The sequence below is a fragment of the Microcaecilia unicolor genome, chromosome 3 (genome assembly GCF_901765095.1).
Source record: "Microcaecilia unicolor chromosome 3, aMicUni1.1, whole genome shotgun sequence".
Lineage (NCBI taxonomy): Eukaryota > Metazoa > Chordata > Amphibia > Gymnophiona > Siphonopidae > Microcaecilia > Microcaecilia unicolor.
Window position 1 is genome coordinate 200,836,530 of NC_044033.1, and position 18,075 is coordinate 200,854,604.

Below are 18,075 nucleotides of genomic sequence, written 5' to 3' on the forward strand. Positions count from 1 at the left end.
ACCTGTTCCTCCGATCCCATCCCCACCAACCTACTTAACACCATCTCCCATACTGTCACCCCCTCCATCTGTCGCATCCTTAACCTTTCTCTCTCCACTGCAACTGTCCCTGACACCTTCAAACACGCCGTAGTCACACCTCTCCTAAAAAAAAACATCACTTGACCCTACCTGCCCCTCCAACTACCTCCCCATCTCTCTCCTACCCTTCCTCTCCAAAATACTTGAGCGTGCCGTTCACAGTCGCTGCCTCGGTTTTCTCTCCTCTCATGCCATCCTTGATCCAATCCGGTTTTCGCCCTCTACACTCGACAGAAACAGCACTCTCTAAAGTCTGCAATGACCTGCTCCTCGCCAAATCCAGAGGCCACTATTCCATCCTCATCCTCCTCGATCTATCCGCTGCGTTTGACACTGTCAATCATGATCTACTGCTTGCAACACTGTCCTCTTTTGGGTTCCAAGGCTCTGTCCTCTCCTGGTTCTCCTCTTATCTCTCCCACCGCACCTTCAGGGTACACTCTCATGGATCTTCCTCCACTCCCATCCCACTATCTGTTAGAGTTCCCCAGGGATCTGTCCTTGGACCCCTTCTCTTCTCAATCTACACCTCTTCCCTAGGCTCACTGATCTCATCTCATGGTTTTCAGTATCATCTTTATGCTGACGACACCCAGCTATATCTCTCCACTCCAGACATCACCGCGGAGACCCAGGCCAAGGTATCGGCCTGCTTATCTGACATTGCTACCTGGATGTCCAACCGCCACCTGAAGCTGAACATGTCCAAAACCGAGCTCCTCGTCTTTCCACCTAAACCCACTTCTCCTCTTCCTCCACTCTCTATCTCAGTTGATAACACCCTCATCCTCCCCGTCCCATCTGCCCGCAACCTTGGAGTCATCTTCGACTCCTCCCTCTTCTTCTCTGCGCATATCCAACAGACTGCCAAGACCTGTCGCTTCTTCCTCTTCAACATCAGCAAAATTCACCCCTTCCTCTCTGAGCACACCACACGAACTCTCGTCCACGCTCTCATTACCTCTCGCCTTGACTACTGCAACTTACTCCTCACCGGCCTCCCACTTAGCCATCTATCCCCCCTTCAATTCATTCAGAACGCTGCCGCATGTCTTATATTACGCCAGAACCTATATACTCATATCACCCCTCTCCTCAAGTCACTTCACTGGCTTCAGATCAGATACCGCATACAATTCAAGCTTCTCCTCCTTACCTACAAATGCACCCGGTCTGCGGCTCCTCACTACCTCTCTACCCTCATCTCCCCCTATGTTCCCGCCCGTAACCTCCGCTCAGAGGATAAATCCCTCCTTTCAGTTCCCTTCTCCACCACTGCCAACTCCAGGCTCCGCTCATTCTGCCTTGCCTCACCCTATGCCTGGAACAATCTTCCTCAACCCCTACACCAAGCCCCCTTCCTTCCCATCTTCAAATCTCTGCTTAAAACTCACCTCTTCAATGCTGCTTTCGGCACCTAACCTTTCGTGAAATATAGTATGCCCTATCAGACTGACTCTACACTTGTCTTTTGACTGTACACTTGTCTTTAGATTGTACACCTGTCTTTTAGTTTGTAAGCCCCTTGAGCAGGGACTGTCCTTCCATGTTAAATTGTACAGCGCTGCGTAACCCTAGTAGCGCTTTAGAAATGTTAAGTAGTAGTACTTTCTGCATATGTAGGGACTCCAACAGTGATAGATTACGAGCCAGTTCAACAGCACGTTTATCCTTCCCAGTCTGGTCATCCATAACGCTCATCAGGCGACATAGCACAAGAGCCTGATAATGTTGTTTGAAATTGGCTATTATGCCCTGATCCAGAGGTTGGATCAGAGATGTAGTGTTTGGTGGCAGAAAGACCACCTTGATGTTAGACAGCCTGACATCATCCCTGTGTGCAGCACAGTTATCACAAAGCAGCAAAATCTGACGCTTTTGTGCCCGCATTCTAGTGTCTAACTTCTTTAGCCATTGCTTCCAAATTTCCCCAGTCACCCATGAATTTGCGTTAGCCTCGTATGACACAGGAACTTTCTTGAAGCTTAACTTTCTTGAAACAACGGGGCTGTTTGCTCTTTCCAATGACGAGGAGTTCCAATTTCTCACTCCCATCCATATTGCAGCAAAGGAGGATCGTCAGTCGGTCTTTCGATGTTTTACCTCCAGTAGTTTCGGCATGTTTGAATGCAAGTGTTCCATCAGGAATCGCTCGCCAGTAGAGACCATTTTCGTCAGCATTGAAAATGTCACGCGGTGCAAACTCGTTCAAGATGGTAGGAAGAACTGAAACAACCCAATTTTCAGCACCAGAGTCATCAGCGTCTTGTTTCTCACCATGCTGTTTCTTGAATTTTATGCTGTTCCTCTCCTTCCATCTTTCCAACCATCCAACAGTGGCTTTGAATTCAGTCAGTCCAAGACTTTCTGCTACCTGGATAGCTTTCTCCATAAGCAGTGAACCACTGACAGGAAACTGTCTGCTCCTGACTTGAGAAAACCACCGAAGAAGAGCATCTTCTACCTCTTCAGCTTTTCCCGCCCGTTTTCGTTTTCATTGTGGATTTGTTGTTTTGCCAATCTTCCAGAAGCTGGTCTTTCTGCTTCAAGACATGTGAAATTTGACTGGGATTGACATCATATTCTTTAGCAATAGATGCTTGACTTTGTTTTCTAATTTTTAAAGAACTTCTATTCGTTCAGCCAGTGTTAAAGTCTTACAGTTACGCTGCGACGACGACCCCGGTGTACGCCCTAACAACATTCTTTCGTTTATTCTGTCTGTGGCAGTTAAAGAGGCAGTAAATTTGAAATCTTGTTGGTTGTCACGCGCCAATCGGCTTCCATATTCCATGCGCGCGCTTATGCGGAGCCTTTCCTGCAGAGGAGTGGTCTTGAACCATGCATATAAGTGAATCTTGCACTTATCAGTGGTGTGGTAAAACAAAGTTTGTCCCCATAGAAATTGATGGTGCCAAAAACGGGACCGAAGTACGGCATGCAGGTAAACAGAGCATGCTCTTATCCGACGTGCACTTAAATGGAGTGCACTGTGTATATATATATATATATATATATATATATATATATATATATATATATATATACACACACATATTTTTTTTGTCTGATGAAGTGTTCACACACATAACATCAACACACCACACCAAAAAAGGAAAAATTCCCTACGGAACAACAAAGGTAGCAAAGGAAGTAGGGAAGGGACACAGGCCAACCAATAAAACAGGTATCGAGAGGTTGATTGCAGCAAAATGTATTAAAAAAACACAATACTCATGAGTAATTTTGCTGTAATCAACGTTTGAATAACTGTTTTATTGGTTCTCCTGTGTCCCTTCCCTACATACACATAACATCTACATCTAAGACCCTACATCAAGGACCTCAATATTTCGCACGGGTCATGTGTCCTATAGTACAACTGGAGTTCCTTTCCTTTCTTTTAAAGTTTTACCTTTTAATTGTAAACTGCTTTGATGCTTGCCATATTGCAGCATATAAAAAATAAACAAACATATGCACATAGACACAGACACCATAATATCTCCACCATAGCCATATCCATATTTATTTTATTGATCAATGCCCCAGGTTGGCAGGTATATAATATCAGTGTCTCAATCTATCTATCAATTAATTAATTACAGATATCCTGAGGAGGAGGGGGAGGGTGTATATAAAGAAGTTTGAATACGCTTCTCCCACTGACATGCTCTGTGATGTGCAAGTCACTTCACACTCCGTTGCCTGGGATACAAAACATAGAATATAAATCCTTTGGGCAGGGATAAACCTACAGAAAGCTGTATGTAACTTGCCTTAAACTCAGTTTTGGAAAAAAATGAATAATCAAATCTTAAAATCCAAAAGTATAAAAGAAAAACAAAAGCTAAGCAGGATGGTGCAGAGATACCAAGTTAGGCAGTTCCAGGCTGAACACTTTTTGGTCAGTTCTGGTTTTGAACTTATATCCCAAAGCAATATGGGATTTGTAGTGCCTGATCCTGCCCATTGAAATCAGTGTTTCAAGACCCATCATGCATGCTGGGGGGGGGGGGGGGAGTGGTCAGAAAGGGAAACGGAACTTGATATATCGCCTTTCTGAGGTTTTTGCAACTACATTCCAAGCGGTTTACATATATTAAGGTACTTATTTTGTACCAGGGGCAATGGAGGATTAAGTGACTTACCCAGAGTCACAAGGAGCTGCAGTGGGAATGAAACTCATTTCCCCAGGATCAAGGTCCACTACACTAACCACTAGGCTACTCCTCCACTCCTGCCCCCAAATCTCCAGCCTGGAATTGAGTAACTTGGCATCTGTGAAGGTGGGCAAGCTGTTATAATTCTCCGAGACCATTAGCAGACTACAATTCCCACAATGCTGTCTTTATGTCAGGCTACTCCTCTTAACTACCTTTTCGCCCTTACTAAATATGGCGTCACCAACGACAACTAGGCGGTCACTGATACACATCACAACCAATCAGGGCCGTATTCCGCGGACTTTCGGCTGTAATTTGACCAATCATCTGTCGTTTGGCTGCAAAGATAGTCGATTTAAACAAAACTCCACAGCCTTCAGTAGACGCGAGAGGAGTGGAAAGACGGATATCTCATTCAGCCAATCAGAAAACAAGAAGAGGGACTGATAGGCGGTCAGACTGACCAATGGGAATGGAGGAAGCCGTGTACGTGAGGCGGGGACGCGACGAAGGGAAACCGGCAGTTCCGGTTGGCGCCGAGGTACAGGAGAATCGCTGCGGTGGGCATGTGAGTGGCCTGGGGAGAAGGGGAATAGGGGGGTGAGAGCAGACCGTGGAGGGGGAAGGAGAAGGGAGGCGTGGGAAGAAAGATCGGGGAGGAGGAGAAGCGGGGACCGGTTTGGCTGAGGGAGGGGGTCCAAGACCTCCACGTGTGGAGGGAGAGTCCCGGGAACTTGACCCATCTCCCCAGACCTTCAAAGCTATCTGCTCCTGGCTTGGGTTTGCCCCCATTGTATGCTGGGTCTTGTAGTTTTGAGTATAAAATAATTTAAAAAAGACTACAAATCCCTGTATGCAGTGGGGTAAACGCAGGACTGGATCAGTGTGTCCTGATTACCCTACTTCTCCCTCCTCACTCTTCCCCACTCCCAGGTTGGAGGAGGTGGATAGTAGTAGTAGGGAAGCCGTGGGATTATGACCCAGATGCCCTCCTTTCTCTCTCTCTCCCTCCCTCCCTCCCATGGGAAAGATGGGGCACCCTTGGGAGGATCGCTGATAGCCTCTTCTTCTCCCCCCTAAGACATGGCAGAACAGGATGTGGAACAGGAGCTGCTGGACTACGAAGAGGATGAGGAGCCCCAGACCGTCACTGAGACCACCCCAACTCCCACCAAAAAGGATGTGAAGGGCTCCTATGTTTCTATTCACAGCTCTGGCTTCCGGGACTTCTTGCTGAAGCCAGAGCTGCTTCGGGCCATTGTTGACTGTGGCTTTGAACACCCATCGGAAGGTAAGTGCCTCAGCCTAAGTGCAAGGTCAACTGTCCCTGGCCAGCTGTCTTGAGCTTGGTATTATCTCCTTCACCCAGTACGGAGCACTTCCATTGCTCATGTGTGCCTCTCTTTCTCTTACAGTGCAGCACGAATGCATCCCACAGGCAATCTTGGGCATGGATGTCTTGTGCCAGGCCAAGTCAGGAATGGGTAAGACAGCCGTTTTTGTGCTGGCCACCCTACAGCAGATTGAGCCAGTGGATGGACAGGTAGGATGGCTGTCTTCAGGGTTCTCATCACATGTAAATATATTGGGCTGATGAAATTTATTTGTATGAAGAAACGTACACCCCCCAGGGAAGATGAAAGCTCCAGAGTTTTGGGGATCACATTGTAAAGTACAACACACTGCTTCACTCTCTGTTCTCTTGCTCTCTCCCTTTTCCTAGAAGGATGTCATTTCTTTATTTGCTTTTAGGTGTTTCTCAGGTGGTATATCAAAATAAGTTGAACCTTGAGAAGTCACAAGGTTAGACTTGTGCACCATTCAGAGTCCCTTTCAGGATATGAAGCAGTTTATAAAAGTCAAATTAAATTAAACCACCTGTAACTCCCTCGTTTTGAAGATTGGGGTCTCCCCTTTGATCTTGTTGGGGGCACAGTGGTTCTCTAGATCTGTGCAAGATCCCCTTCCCTGCTTCCTATAACAAGTTTTATTTCCTTTCCAGAGTTTCTTTAAATTAGTTGTTGTTAACCGCATTTCTGAACAGCGCTGTGTCAAATAAACTTGAGAGGGAAAATTTTGGGGTGAGGACCGTTTAAAGTGACGCCTGACCATCCCAATCATGGAGCTTCCTGGGATTCTTTGTCCACAATACTTCAGCATTCAGGAGTTCGCTTGGTTGCTGCGGAAAAAGGCTTTGGGCATAAAACTGTGTCTCTTTAACCCAGGCAGTCTTCTGTCTATGTCCTGCAGGTATCCGTCTTGGTCATCTGTCACACGCGAGAGTTGGCCTTCCAGATCTGCAAAGAGTACGAGCGCTTCTCCAAGTACATGACCAATGTCAAGGTGTGTGTTTTGTCTTTCTTGGCTACATGTGCTGATTTCCACACTTCAAGGCTGCCATATTAGGTAACTTTACCGATCCTGATCACTGTAAAGCCAGGTGTCCCTGTGTATCTACGTGTAGAATTCTAAGCCTGGCGTTGTGTCAGTGGTTATTTGTGCCCCAGGGCAAGTGATGGTAGGTGGATGCTTGTCAGCTGGCCCCGTATTACCTGCAATATTTACATTTATTGGTGAGATTCCAGCAAATTAGGTTGAGGGATACAGAGGGGAATGGAGGTGCTATGAAAATTCAGATTGCAGCTGGTTTTGTGACACTGTTCTGTTGTAAACATGTGTAGGAACAAGGTTAGAGGATTAATCTAGTGTGGGAAGGGCCAGGGCATCCCTATGGCTGTGCGGGGCAGGGGAGACAGGGCAAAAAATTGTTCCCTGTCTATTGTCTCCATCTGTGGTGGCCACAGTGCACATGGGGGTGCTAGAGGATATGTCACACAGGGGTAAGATTCTGGTTCAGGACACTCTGGTTGTTCAGTGTACACCATTTCAGTTGCTTAATAATGTCATGTGGTCCCAGCAGGGAGATTGAGGGGGGGGACCAAAAATGTTATTTTCCCTTGTATGCTCTATACTAGGACCTAACTCAAAGTATTTAAAGACCTGGTCTCTTTCCCCCTCTATCCTTCCCATTCTCCCACCTGCATTCTGCTTTTAGGTGGCTGTGTTCTTCGGAGGCCTTGCGATCAAGAATGACGAGGATGTACTGAAGAAGAGCTGTCCCCACATTGTGGTGGGGACTCCCGGCCGCACCTTGGCCCTGGTGCGCAGCAAGGTTCTGAGCCTGAAAAACGTCAAGCACTTTGTGCTTGATGAATGTGACAAGGTGCTGGAGCAGCTAGGTATGGAATAAGCAAGGGGTGGGAATTGATAGGCACCTGATGGTTTCTTCTGTCATTTGAGTATCTTCCTCACTATTATCTCTTACTCATCGTGCTTCTCACTCCTCTCGTAGATATGAGGCGGGATGTGCAGGAGATCTTCCGCTTGACCCCGCATGAGAAGCAGTGTATGATGTTCAGTGCTACTCTGAGCAAGGAGATCCGACCCGTCTGCAGGAAGTTCATGCAGGATGTGAGTAGAGCTGTCCAGTGTGTACCCCCCTCCCCCTGCCTCCTCAAGACATGTGTGGTCTGCAGGTCATGAGAGTGGGAATTCAAGTGGGCTGATTTTGTAACTGCTACCCCCAGCCTTAGGCATGATTCACTCCATGACCCTCCCTGCTCTCCTTCAACCCCCTGCAGCCCATGGAGGTGTTTGTGGATGACGAGACAAAGCTGACGCTGCATGGCCTGCAGCAGTACTACGTCAAACTGAAGGACAGCGAGAAGAACCGGAAATTATTTGACCTGCTGGACGTCCTGGAGTTCAACCAGGTGAGGGGACGGCTGATGGTCTGGGAGGGTGGCGGGAGGAGATGCTTCTGGGAGTCACTGTCTGTGACACGGATGGGACCTCTGATCCTGGGAGACCTGAAATTGTGAACAGGTTTGGGACTGAGATGGGAAGGGGACCCTTGCATTGCATCCACATTCCTTATTTAAACGCAGTACAGTACTTTGGATAACAGAGCAGAAAACACGGTTTAGGTGATGGCAGATAAGGATCTGCTGGTCAGTCATTCTGGCCTTTCGAGTTGTGTTTCCTGTTTCTGCAGATTCTGCTTAAGTCAACCCCAGTTCCCTCATGTCTTACTGCCAATCTTTGTAAGAACCAAAATATTACCAAAACTGCTGGGTGCCCTAGATAAACAGTCAGCCTTTCAACCCCCCCCCCCCCCCCAATAAACTTTCAGGTCGCTAACTTGCAATCTCAAAGATTTTGATCATTAAACTCAACAATCATGATTATCACACAAGTATTCAATAAAAGTGCCGGTCAAAGTAGGTTCTGGTGTTTTTTTTAAGTTTGTGTGGCGCAAGTCTGTAGTTGCTCTGCCAACCGCCTGGAAGCTGATGCCGTAGACGGCTGCCTGTTGTTCATAACGGTTGGGTCGGCCTTGATGAACATTTGAAAACTGAAAGATTGTGGTATACTAGGGTCCTTTGCTGAGGAGGCTGGAATCCTACCACAGGACAGAAGAAAGAGATCTATCAGCAGGCAGGTCCAGAGTCGTCCTAGTGCTGAGTAACTGGTAGATGGGGGATGGTCTCTGGCGTTGGCTCTTTTAACCATTTTGCTTCCAGGTAGTAGTTTTTGAAGTCTCTCCAGGGCTGCTGGCGGTTCAGGGTCACTGTGGTATTGTGGCATTAAGGGTGTATTACTCTGTTCTGTTTGTTTGGTACAGGTGGTCATTTTTGTAAAGTCTGTCCAGCGCTGTATCGCCCTGGCTCAGCTGCTGGTCGAACAAAATTTTCCAGCTATCGAGATTCACAGAGGGATGGCGCAGAAGGAGAGGTGAGTGGGTCGTAGACCCTGAGGACGGGGGTCCCGGGAGGAGAGATGAGGGTGCAGCAGATACTGGGGGCGGGGGTCTCTGGGGGAGGGCTGAGAGCGCTGCTGGTGCTGGGACGGGTGTGGGAGTTACCTAGGGGCACAGATAAGCTACTGTCGGGGAAAGAATACCAAAAGGGCCGTCTGCTCTGGATCTTCTAGAAACCTGGGTTGGTTTCTCTTAAAGGAAGCTGTTCTTTCCTGTACATTTTTCAAACCCTCTCTCCTCTACCTTGCCCTCGTTTTCCCCCTCTCCTCAGCAGTGTGGCATCCTCGCTTCTCTATCCTATTGTGAACCGTACCACCACCTTTTTCTCCTGCAGACTTTCTCGGTACCAGCAGTTCAAAGATTTCCAACGGAGAATCTTGGTGGCCACTAACCTGTTTGGCCGTGGGATGGACATCGAGAGGGTCAACATAGTCTTTAACTATGACATGCCAGAGGATTCAGACACCTACCTGCACAGGGTAAAGCTGCTGGGCTGGGTGCTGTGGCTGGAAGGTGGCAATGTAGGTTTCTTGCTGGGGAGGGGGGTATGGGGTGGGTAGCAGTGTGGGTTTCCTGCCGGGAGGGGAAGGTGGTAGTTGGATTCTCTGGTGGAATGGGTAAATGGTAGCGTTATCGGGTGATTGTGGGGACATTTCCTTTCCAAAACTGGCCTTAGACGGACTTCCTGGGATTCACGTTCTCTCCTTTTGCGCAGGTGGCTCGTGCCGGCCGCTTTGGCACCAAAGGCCTGGCCATCACGTTTGTGTCAGATGAATGTGATGCTAAGATTCTGAACGATGTCCAAGATCGCTTTGAGGTGAATGTAGCGGAGTTGCCCGATGAGATCGACATTTCCACTTACAGTACGTACCCTGAGGGGAGTCAGACATGCAGCATGCTCTCAATTGCCAGTGTGTGGGGATGGATGAAGAGATCAGCTGAAGCTGGGAGGACACGGGGGGGGGTGTAAGAGGATGCTGTATTCCACTTTTTGGGGAACAAATTGTGTAGTAGGCATAAGTACCCTCTTCTGTCTTCCTCTGGGAGTTCAGTGTATACCTGCCCCCCCCCCCCCCCCATTAAACCGCTTTCTCCTACCCCCCTCTCCCTTTCTCTCTTTCAGTTGAACAGAGCAGATAACTTCTGCCATCGCTGCTGCCGCCCTCTGGACCACCCCCTGCTCAGCGCGGTGGACGAGGATGACTGAGGTCCCCACCCCTACTCCCTTCCCAACTGGAACTGCTCCTTCCGCTCTGAGCTCCGTTTTTAAAGGAGGAGCCTGGGTCTATAGTTGCTGTTTTTAAAAATTTTTAATGTTTTTTTTTTTTTTTTTTTTTGTGTATAAAAATAATTCTTTTATTTGACAAAACCAACCTGCTCCTGTTTTCTTGTTTTGCATGCTTGTTGAATGTAATTGGGGGGAGGGGGTGGGAGCAGGACCTCAGCCAGCTTATATTGTACCGTCTTTCTCCCGCCCCTCAGTTTCCTGCTTTGGAGGAGGGGAGAGATGATGTGAGTAGAGAGCACCATTAATAACTGGGAATCAGCAGTGGCTGCCTGAGTTGTCATAAGTACATAAGTATTGCCATACTGGGACAGACCAAAGGTCCATCAAGCCCAGCATCCTGTTCCCAACAGTGGCCAATCCAGGTCACAAATACCTGGCAAGATCCCAAAAAAGTACAAAACATTTTATACTGCTTATCCCAGAAATGAGCAAGTGGATTATCCCCATTTTAATGATGGTCTATGGACTTTTCCTTTAGGAAGCCATCCAAACCTTTTTTAAACTCTGCTAAGCTAACCGCCTTTACCACATTCTCTGGCAACGAATTCCAGATTTTAATTACATGTTGAGTGAAGAAATATTTTCTCCGATTTGTTTTAAATTTACTACATTGTAGTTTCATTGCATGCCCCCTAGTCCTAGTATTTTTGGAAAGCATAAACGGACGCTTCACATCTATCCATTTCACTCCACTCATTATTTTATGTTTCAACGTTTTTTATTGATGATTCAACACTTGGAATAAAACAACAAAGTCATAATATCAAGTCATACGTGTATACATATATCTTAACTGCGTCATCAAAAGTTTTACATTTTCTCCCCCCACCCCCCAGGAGTAGCTTCACATTGAACTTCTTACTTCATGGTACCATAGGCATTACCAGTCTTATACATGAGTACATTTCTGCCAAGCATCACATATGCTAGGGCGTGCCTATGTAATTAAGCATGGCACTTCTTGCCTTGTGGGAGATACTTTGCAAATATTTAGTCCATATATCTATAAACCTCTTTCTTTTCTTAGGATTGCCAGAGGCCTCCCTGGCCTCCCAAAGCATTAATTCATGTAGCCTGTTTCTCCAATACCAAAAGGATGGCGGATCTACTTGCAACCAGTGTCTCAATATACATTTTTCCCCACTGCATATGCATTGCATAAGAATATCTCCATATTTTTGTCTGAAATCCCGTAAGCATCACTTTTATTCAAAAGCACTCCTCTCCAGGAAGGGAGCAATCTTTGTCCTAATAGATGTTCTAGATATTTCTGCATCGCTCTCCAATAAAGTTTTATTCTATCACATCTCCAAAATGCATGCATAAAGGTATTGCTGTCTCTACAACACTTAGGGCATTGGGCATCGGTTGTCCATCCTGCTCTTACCGCTTGTGCTTGTGTCATGTACCCTCTATGGATTACCCTATATTGACTCTCCTGCAACTCTGCCCCACCTACTTGTTTTGGAATTTGTTTTACCAATTTTGCAAAATTTATGCCTTTCAGCTCATATCCCAAATCCTTACTCCATGTCCCTTTTAATGTCTCATATGTACGTGGGGGGGGGGGGGGGGGGGGGGGGGGTTGAGCGACACCAGTGCTCTATGCAAACTCGAGATGGACACCTGTCCATGGGCATCCCCCCCTCAGGAAGTCGCGAATCCTCTGTCCCATCCTCGTACCCAGGGCTGCCTGGTCCAAACTAAACCAATAATGATGTAATTGTCTGTATGTATAATAATCTTTATTGGTTACTGAGAGTCTCTGCTGCAGGTCCTGGAAGCCATACAGACCACCCTCTTCACTCACCAAGTGTTCAAGCAGGGTAATTCCCATTTTTGACCATCTATCAAATATCCCTTTCTCCAGTCCCGGTAAAAAATCTCCATTCCCTCTCAGTGGGAGCTGATCACTAATAATGGGATTGTGGTTCCACTCCTGCATAAGGAAACGCCAAATGCTTCTCAACGGTTGCAGCAGTAAACTGCTACGACAAGTTTGTGGTAGATTTTTTGTTTGCGCTTGCAATAGGAAATTCAAATGCCAATGCCCAAATAGTGTTTTCTCCCAACTAATCGGTGTGTATTGATTTGTATTGAACAACCAGTCCCTTAGATGTCTCAGAAGGCATGCCTGATTGTATCTTTTTATACAGGGTAGCCCTAGCCCGCCTTGCGCCCATCCATTGCATAAATATTCAAAACGTAGTTTTGACTTCCTCCCCCCCCCCCCCCCCCCCAGAGGAATCTCCGACACATCTTATGTAGCTTGCGTATATCTTTACCAAGCAAATGTATTGGCAACAGCTACAGAACGTAAAGCCATCGTGGGAATATGATCATTTTAAATAGATTAATTTTACCTATTAAAGGTAAAAGTAAATGACTCCATCTCTTGAGGGTTCAGCTAGTGTCCTGTAACAGCTTTTCTATATTGAGTTTATAAAGTTTAGTGGGATCTATAGTTAGGCGCACTCCTAAATATCTGAATAATTCCTCCGTCCATTTTAACGGGAGGTGCCTTTGCCAATCTCTGACTTGCTCCCCCTCCCTCTGTAGGACCTCTGATTTCTCTAGATTTAACTTAAAGCCAGAGAAGTCCCCATATTCTGCCATACATTCCAAGAGGGCTGTCAATGATGTCTCTGGTTGGGTCACATGTGCTAATAAATCATCAGCGAAAGCTGCCATTTTAAAGGTTTCGGTGCCCATCTTGACTCCTTGTATATCAGGTGTTTGGAGGATATCTCTGATCAGTGGGTCTAATGTTAGAACAAACAATAAAGGCGACAGTGGACATCCTTGCCTAGTAGCCCGATGTATTGGAAAGGGAGGGGACAAAATGCCATTAGTCCAGACCTGGGCTTGTGGGAGATAGTAAAGTGCTCGGATCGCCTCTTGAAAAGACCCTTTTATGCCATAAGCGTCTAACGTTCCAAATAGGAAATCCCATACCACCCTGTCGAACGCTTTTTCGGCATCGAAACTTACTAGCACCGACGGTGTAACTTTCTTGGACACTGCCTCCAAGGTTACCAATATTTTCCTCACGTTTTTAGTGATAGTTCTGCCCTGTACAAATCCAACCTGGGACTCCTCAATAATATCTGGCAGTACTCGCGATAGTCGATTTGCTAATACTTTGGCAAACGGTTTTGCTTCATAGTTGAGTAACGATATTGGCCTGTAAGATTCTGGTTTCTGCGGGTCTCGCCCAGGTTTGGGAATCACAATAATCTGAACTGTTCTTAAAGTAACATAGTAGATGACTGCAGAAAAAGACCTGCATGGTCCATCTAGTCTGCCCACGATAAACTCATATGTGTATACCTTACCTTGATTTGTACCTGTCTTTTTCAGGGCACAGACCGTATAAGTCTGTCCAGCAGTATTTCCCGCCTCCCAACCACCAGTCCCGCCAGAACTGGGCATTTGTTTCTCCTGTACTATAGTATTAAACATGGATGTAATTGGTTTCGCTACTGCGTCCCTCAACATCTGTAGAATTCTCCTCTATACCCATCTGGGCCCGGTGCCTTCCCAAGGGTCCTTGCTGTATTGCCCATGACACTTCATCTACCGTTATTGGGGCATTTAGCATACTAGGCTCTGTGCACCTATTCGCGGAAGATCCCGTCCCTCCAAATACAGCTGGCGATCCAACGGGGGTGGAATCCGGGCAGCATACAATTGCCTATAATATTCTTGCAAGATTCTATTTATTTGGGCATCTTATTTTCTAAGTTCCAGTAGGTGAGTACAAGGTGTTATTTTTATAGGGCTGTGCCTAGGGGTTTGCCAGCCTAGACCAACATCTTTCCACTTCTATTGGCATATTTATAATTATATCTATAATAAGCGTAATTATGTTGGGCCTTATTGTGTAATCTCTCATTGAGGGTTTGCTGCAGTTCTAAAAGTTGGGCTTTTAGTGCGACAGTATGATGTCGTCCATATTCTCGCCATGCCCGCGTTACTTCCTTCTCTAAATGGAGTAACTCCTTCTCCCTGGCCTTTTTTTGATGACTTGTACATGCAATAATCTCCCCTCTGAGTACTGCTTTGGCCGTATCCCAATAGAGTATGGGAGTTGTCATGTGCGCCTGATTAGTGTCTTGGAACTGCTTATATTTTTTGAGTATGTATTCCCTGAAACCCTGATCTTTATAGAGACGGATGGGAAATCTCCACTGGAATGATCCCGGGTTGTCTTCTGCAAGTTCCCAGACAACCGTTACCATTGCATATCTGATATTTTAATGGGGCCTATTTCTGCGGCGTGAATTTTTGTAAATAAGGAACGGGTAACAAATATGTAATCAATCCTTGACATGGTGGCATGTGCGCAAGACAAGTGAGTATAGTCACGCTCTAATGGATGCAAGGTGCGCCACACATCCACCAGGTCCAAAACCTCACTTAATACCCCTATTCCTCTGGAGTCCGCACTCGTTCCCCTTTTCTCTCCCTGTGATCTGTCCAGTTTAGGATCCCCCACTGCGTTGAAATCTCCTCCAATCAGTAAGGGAATTCCCTCAAAACTTGTTAAATGATGCAAGAGTTGTTTATAAAACACCTTGTTGTATATGTTGGGGGCATACACATTACATATCACTACTGGTTGACGCTCTACTGTTAAGTGTACCATTACAAACCTCCCCGCTCCATCAGCGATGACTTTATGTGTGGTAATTTGCACCCCCTTCATAATTAAAATTATTACCCCCGCTTTTTTAGCCTGCGCCGGGGATTCGTAATATGAGCCCACCCACCAACGGCATAATTTCTCTTGTTCCTTGGCATTTAAATGTGTTTCTTGAAGTAATGCTATTGACACCTGTTGCTTATGAAGTGCCTGAAGTATCTTCTGCCTTTTGATCGGCGAAGAGATACCTCCCACATTCCATGTCACCACCTTGAGGTCATCGCGTGTTATCGTAAATTAAATAATGTGTTACCTTGATATCTTCTCTGATTGAGTGGGGTGGGCATCCCAGCCTATACCCCTTCCACTCATCACTAAACAGAATGCTACACGCATATGTGCATCTTGTGACTCTTAATGTGTTACCTGTATTCTCCTGTATCCCTGTGACCATGAAGTTCCTACTCCTCAACGTACCCCCCTTTACCCCTCTTCCACCTTCCCCTCTCCTTCCCAACATCCCCATACTCTTAACAGCCCCAAGGGAGCCCTTACTTCCGTGCCTCGATCTGGGATCCCAGCCTTGCCAACAATATATGTGTACTTTGTCCCCACCCCTCTTCAACCTTACAGACTTCACAAACATCATCAACATCTGCATAGCTGTAAACTCAGCCGTAACCAAGCACGAGCCTTCACGTCTTCTCTGCTCCTCCACTGTCTAGTGCTTGAGTCTCTCTTTTGCCGGCTAGTGAACTGTTCATGTAGTTCCAGACGCGCTGGGTCTGTCTTCCTCCAGCCGGTCCACGAACGCTTGAGCGGTTTCTACTGTATCGTAGTACCGCACTTCACCATTGTGTTGGATTCTTAATTTAGCCGGATACAGTAAGCTGAACCGTATCTGCTTTTTATGTAATAATCCACAAACTTGTGCGAATTGCTTGCATTGGAGGGAGACTTTGGTGGAGTAGTCTTGAAAACAGAGTATCTTATGTCCATCTACCTCCAGCTTTCCCCCTTTCCGCAGTGCCACTAACACCTCCATCTTATGCTGATAGTGAAGCAGTCGCATTATAACCACTCTTGGCTGCGTAGTTTTCTCTTTCCTTGGGCCCAGGCGATGTGCTCGTTCTATCTTGAGTGGCCCCGTCGTACTATGATTAGATAATAACTTGGCAAGCCAGGGCTCCAAGAAACCTCTCAGTTCCCCGTCCTGTATTGATTCTGGTAGTCCGACTAGGCGCAGATTATTCCTTCGAGAACGATTCTCCAAGTCATCCACTTTATCTTCTAGTGTTGAAACCTTTTTTTGGAGATGTTCAGTGGACTTTGTAACTTCTTGTGAGGAGGTTTCCACTTCCCCCAGTCTCTGTTGGACCTCCTGAAACTCATTGGTAAAGGTTGTTATTCTTTGGTCCATTCCCTCCAGCTTGACAATTATTTGCTGTAGCTTGTGGCTCATGGTTTCCTCCACCGCCAGTTTTACCTCTGTGACAATCTCAGAAGCCCAAGCAGAGCTCACCGATGGTGACGGCGGAGAATTTTTCTCCGCCATCTTTATGCCCCCGCTTTTATTCTTGTCCAACTCTTTCCTAGATACTCTGGTCGCCATACAATGTGCTGGGGTCGGCTAAAGTCAGATCAGCAAGATTTTATTGCTGCACTTTGTCTTGGTTTCTCAGTTACCGGCTGCTGTGGACTGGACAATCAATTTACTTATAGTGTACTGAGCTCCATTTTATGGTTGCTCAGTCCTACGTCTGTGGAGCTGCCTGGTCCAATCTTATAGTGTCTGAGTCTCTGCACTTTTACAAATCTCGGCCTGTACAGGCGTTATGCCTCTCCATGTTCTCCAATTCTACTTTATTTGTTGAGCACTCTTGTGGTCGTTTGCAGATGCTAATGGTGAGTTTTATGTGCTAATCTTTGCATGCTTCTCTTTCCACCGTCAGTCGCTTGGACTAATGCGCTGCTTTACCCCCTAAATCCCGTGTCCCACTCTCTCAGCCGCAGTCCGCCACACCCTCATCCAGCTACTCGCGCCACCGGCTCCTTCCGCCTTTCTGGATCCCACAGATGAGGTTTTTGTACCTTTTTTGTTCTATTTGTTTCCTTGATCCACCTCCCGCAACGGACCTTTGGCATGCCTCCCTCCTGGTTTTCTCGCTGGCTACTGCCGATTGCGGTTCCACGCGGGTGCGGCCGAGCGCTGGAGCGCCGAATTTCACCTCTCTGTCACTGCGATTCGGGTTCCCCGGCTCTCAGTCGTGTGTTAGGGTCATTTTTGGCCGGGGTACAGCGTCTCCGCCGTTTTCTGGGGGTGGAAGTGCTGTTTCTTGTGGGATCCCCGATCATCGCCGTCGGGAGCTCACTGTGCGGCGGCCATCTTGGTCGGCAGCTCCACCGGAAGTCCCCTCCACTCATTATTTTATAGACTTCTATCATATCTCCTCTCAGTCGCCTTTTCTCCAAGCTGAAGAGCCGTAGCTGCTTGGGCAGTCGTCCCATCCCCTTTATCATATCGTCACCCTTCTCTGCACCTTTTCTAATTCCACTGTATATTTTTTTGATCCGAGGGTCCCACTGCTCTTCGTACCTGTTGCACTGTAGAGAGACAAAAACGCCAGCTTCCCATTTCCCTGCAGGCCCTAGAGAGGAGAGAACTAGGGCATAATTTCACCCACAAGATCCCCCCCCAGCTTTCCTTCTACATCTCCCACTCTCTTCCCAAACAGAACACAAGAAATGGGTTTTGTTATAAAACTCTGAACCTTTAATTCCAAACAATCAGTTCGTTATCGAACCCACAACGGAGCAGGAGTGTGGTGAAGAGGAAGAGTAAACACCATGAAGGCATATAAGTGCCTTTAAAGAGAGTACCATACCTATAATCTTAAACTGTGTCTGCTGGGCTGCGGTGTGGGTGGTGAGGATTTGGAGATCTTGGGGGGGGGGGGGGGGCTACATTAGCCACACCATCGCAGGCGACCTGAGCTGAAGCCTAACCTTTAAATTAGTCCACAGAAACTTTTTTTTTTTAAATTGTGGGGGAAATAAACTAAAATATAGCAATCCA

The 18,075-nt window shown here is 46.8% G+C and overlaps 1 protein-coding gene across 1 annotated transcript; it reads left to right on the plus strand.

The window, feature by feature from the left end:
• The first annotated feature begins 4,734 nt into the window (after positions 1 to 4,734).
• DDX39A (DExD-box helicase 39A) lies at positions 4,735 to 10,380 on the plus strand. Its single transcript, XM_030197142.1, has 11 exons — positions 4,735 to 4,815; positions 5,329 to 5,538; positions 5,663 to 5,790; positions 6,498 to 6,590; positions 7,303 to 7,486; positions 7,600 to 7,718; positions 7,889 to 8,020; positions 8,932 to 9,041; positions 9,401 to 9,545; positions 9,782 to 9,929; positions 10,190 to 10,380. Exons 2-11 carry the CDS (start codon positions 5,331 to 5,333, stop codon positions 10,204 to 10,206), a joined length of 1,284 nt encoding a protein of 427 aa, XP_030053002.1. The 5' UTR covers positions 4,735 to 4,815; positions 5,329 to 5,330; the 3' UTR covers positions 10,207 to 10,380.
• Positions 10,381 to 18,075: the final 7,695 nt, after the last annotated feature.